This window comes from Ruditapes philippinarum, unplaced genomic scaffold (assembly GCF_026571515.1).
Source record: "Ruditapes philippinarum isolate M1 unplaced genomic scaffold, ASM2657151v2 ctg2712_1_1_1_1, whole genome shotgun sequence".
Lineage (NCBI taxonomy): Eukaryota > Metazoa > Mollusca > Bivalvia > Venerida > Veneridae > Ruditapes > Ruditapes philippinarum.
Genome location: NW_026866271.1, coordinates 21,080 through 25,501, shown reverse-complemented (window position 1 = coordinate 25,501; position 4,422 = coordinate 21,080). Strand labels below are relative to the sequence as shown.

Here is a 4,422-nt window from a genome sequence, read left to right as displayed (position 1 = left end):
TCAAAAAACCCAATGTTATGACTTGTTTATAGATGTAACATAGACTTGATTATTTAGTAACATTTGCAATATATTTGCATTTATTTATATCACATTTCGGTGCTTTCATACATGCATTTCATGTTATATATTATAAGAGATAACGTATTTTTGCATGTTATATATTATAAGAGATAATGTATTGTTGCAGTTACTATACACACTGTGGTGCAATAGCGAACCAGTAGTGACTGTTTTGTAAATTTGAGATGTGTATTTCATCTTATTCGAATGTTTAGACTTACCATATATATTTTGTCCACTGATAAAGAAAATAATGTATATGCATGTATACATGTTGTCTTTATTTTTAATGTTACAGTAAACAACGTTCAAAGTTAAGATACAGTATTCCTTATCAACGGGTAACCTATACACATCATACTTAGATAACTTTAACGGACACAAAGTTCATTAATAAACCACACATAATTACGACACAGAACTAGGTAAAGGAACGAAAATAGATATTTTGTACGGGTACCATTGCACCTTCTTTAACTAACTAAACATATTATAAAAACGTTGCATTTTAAATTGCAGCACTTTTATTAAAGTAATTTGGAACCCTAGACACCCATGGAAACACATTTAATTAGTTGAAACTCATAGACTCACAATGGACAGTGTCACATACCTCGCACCGTCCTTAACATTATTCTTTAGACTCAATTTTGCCGGAGATCCTGAAAATATAACAATATCCATTGCAAAACCATACCAAATTATTGTATGTTAACGGCGGGAAATTAAAAATTAAAATGTTTTTATTATGTTTATGATTTCCTAACTTGATATAGATAAGCAAGTTTCATATTCAAAAAGAAAAAATGTCTTGCCTAGACTCCGATACAACTAATGAGACACAATAAAGCTCTTGTTTTTTTTTAAAAAACCTGAAAACACACAATACTAAGAATATAGATGGAAACGGTTGGCGTTCCTTTTGACACATAATCAGAAACTTTTCTACAACTTTTAAAAGATGGCAACATGAGTTATAGATATAATATAGATAGAAATTAATTATGAAATATAATATGAGCACACATTTTTGTAACTGAAAAAAAAGAAGAAAGAAAAAATACTTAATCAAATTGACATTATGCCCATTCAAGTGCAAATGGTGAGTGCAAATGCAAAGGTAAACGTCGAAGTAATTTTATATTTTGATATAATTGTGTCCGGTGCACGTCATTTCGTCGAAGGACATCTCGTCAAATAAGACAGTTTGTCGAATATGACATTTTGTGACTACGACAACAGATCTAAAGTAATATGTTAAATTACGACAATTGATCGGAAATAAATTTTAATCATACACCACTTGAAATCGCCCCAACCACACAAATTCTGAGGCGCGCTTGATTAGATGGCTATAATGGTAAGTAAATATGAATAAAGATCAGCTTGGTCAACTACCGTTAACTATGAAACATATAGACAAGTACAAGAAAAATCAATATCCGAGAACAGCGCTTATGAATTTTTTCCATACTTTAACATCTGCAGTTTATTAAAGTCTTTTGCAGATGTTATTACTCAGAAAATACCCCATGCATTAACCCACTATTGATAAATTACCAAGAATGTTGTCAAACAGAACCATATATTTTTAGTAGCACATTTGATATTTATGTATATGAGCCGTTTACTTTTTATAAAACGCTGTCACATTAATATTAGTGAAACAAAATATGTGCAAAACTTAAATACAAACCCAATTATGTTATAGCAGTTTGAATACTAGGACACGGAAAGAGAGATATCAAAATATTAAATAGAGCTTTTGATTTTTCCATATCAGCGTATTTTTAACTGTAAACAACGATGAACATAGACGTTGAACTAATATTGTATTAATAGAGATCTTTATGAATATTTCATTTTACTATAAATACTACTACACCATAAATGAAACACATTATCATTGAAGGATGGTAGATTACTTTGTTTACAATCGATAGTTAAATATAGAGGTATATTACGAGCATATAAACATCGTTGATTTCCGTGTATCCTGTGTAACAACAATATATTTCTGTTGTTTAGTGAATTCGATGGGAAGGATATTTTGTTTTATCATATAGTTCAGGGTTTAACTTAATACTTCAATTCTAAATTTGTCTATTACAGCATAGGCTACAAAGGGAAACAACTACACATATATTTAGCATTGTATCTATCACATACATGTATACTATTTAGCTCTTAACCTTTACCAAATTATCCAACTATTGTGTTGATTTTATTTCTAATTCTGTTATTGTTAAAAAAAAGTTGCGTACATTTTCATTTTAGCAAATGATGGCTGGTGCCACATCAATATTTTCTGAACGTATTGTAAAATTCACAATTTATGTGTACAAGAAGATTGGTTAAAATTCTGGAAACAAAGTGATCCCTCGGAAGCATTAATCACAACAAAATTACATAAGAATTGCAGACTCGGTTTGATTGAGTCTGTACATGAGAGATAATGAATAAGTGCAACATCCCTCACGCCCCCTAGCACCGGCTTGAGCGGTACTCAATTCTCAACACTTAATTGTGCTGGCATCAATGATCCCGAAGGACCAGAAAATATAACAACACTGAAGTGAAGTACGGGGCAACTTTTTACAGCTGCCACACGGCACTTGGCACCTGCTGTTGTGAAGTACAAAATTCTGGAAACAAAGTGATCCCTCGGAAGCATTAATCACAACAAAATTACATAAGAATTGCAGACTCGGTTAGTACCGTCCATGAACAGGCTCAATCAAACCGAGCCTGCAACATTTTCAATTTTGCCGTGTTGGGCTTTCTTTAGGGATTCTTTTTTCTCTATTCTATTTGATTGAGTCTGTACATGAGAGATAATGAATAAGTGCAACATCCTCACGCCCCCTAGCACCGGCTTGAGCGGTACTCAATTCTCAACACTTAATAGTGCTGGCATCAATGATCCCGAGGGACCAGAAAATATAACAACACTGAAGTGAAGTGCGGGGCAACTTTTTACAGCTGCCACACGGCACTTGACACCTGCTGTTGTGAAGTACAAAATTCTGGAAAAAAAGTGATCCCGTAATAGAAAATAAGCCACTTATTAGAAAATGTTTTTATGTCCGCTAGTAGTGTATTGATCACTATGGATATGTTAGAACTCGGAGCAAGAAATGAAACACGAGCACAGATACAAAAAACACTCAGTCAAGACAATATTGAATACGACACATTATTAACCAGCCTGCAAGCGTTTGTTGATATTTTCAAGGAAATCGGCAGTTTTGTTGATATTAGGTCAGCAAACAAAATTTACCCACTTGCGGGTAAGCATATAGACGGGGATTATCTAGAGAAAGTGAATAGATATTTCAAAGCTGAAATCACCAGTTTAGATTATGGATCATCACCAGAAGAATCAAGGTCAGAAATAAACCATGGGGTAGAAAAAGAGACGAATGTCAGAATTAAGGACATCTTGGCACTTGGATCAGTAACCTCTAGTACTATGGTGATCGCCGTCAACGCAAGATACTTTACAGGTAATGGAACGAACCGTTCAACAAAGCTGTAACACAGAAAACCGATTTCCTTGTGACGAATGAAAATATAATGCTAGTTGAAATGATGGGGAAAACGTTGGATAGAGTTAAATATACAGAGAGTAGAAAGTATGGCTGCAAAGTATTAGTGGTAACAATCAAGGAATGGTTATGTTATTACCAGATGACATTGAAGGGCTGTACTCTTTAGGAGGCCGTCTGTCATCTTCTATGTTAGATGAACTAATGACACAGTTAAGTGAAAGGAAAGTTGTTGTAAATTTGCCAATATTTCAGATGGATACCTCTTACGAGATGAAAGATGTTCTCACATTTCTCGGCATGCATGACATGTTTGAAGCTGACATGGCGGATTTGTCAGGTATCGGAGAAGGTCTTTTTGTTACAACTGTTATTCATAAGGCATTTGTAGAGGTGAATGAAGAAGGTACAGAGGCTGCTGCAGCGACGGCGATGATAATGGCAACGACTTGTGCTATTAGTATATTCCAACATTTGTTGCAAATCATCCATTTTTGTTTATGATTTGGGATCATAGAATTCAGGCCCCTCTATTCATAGGAAAATTGATATACCCGAGGCAATCACATGATCAATTACTGAATAGCTGCATGATATGTATCTTGTTAACCATCCTGTTTAAGAAAAAAAACTGTCGTTATTACAGTCTGGAAAACCATTACATATAGTTTAATATCGTTCTCAAACTTTGGAGAGAGACAAATTTAAGACTATTATGACTTTACATTCATTTGATGTAAATATTTTTAGATATTAATAGAAAAAACACAGACATATTGCTATTTATTTATTTTTTATTTGATTTTAAAAT

At 33.4% G+C, this 4,422-nt stretch overlaps 1 protein-coding gene across 1 annotated transcript; it reads left to right on the top strand.

The window, feature by feature from the left end:
* Positions 1 to 3,172: 3,172 nt before the first annotated feature.
* Positions 3,173 to 4,071, top strand: LOC132731970 (serpin B3-like; the record flags this gene model as incomplete). Its single annotated transcript, XM_060718271.1, has 2 exons — positions 3,173 to 3,569; positions 3,754 to 4,071. Coding segments are annotated over exons 1-2 (715 nt in total), but the record flags the coding sequence as incomplete, so codon positions are not given.
* Positions 4,072 to 4,422: the final 351 nt, after the last annotated feature.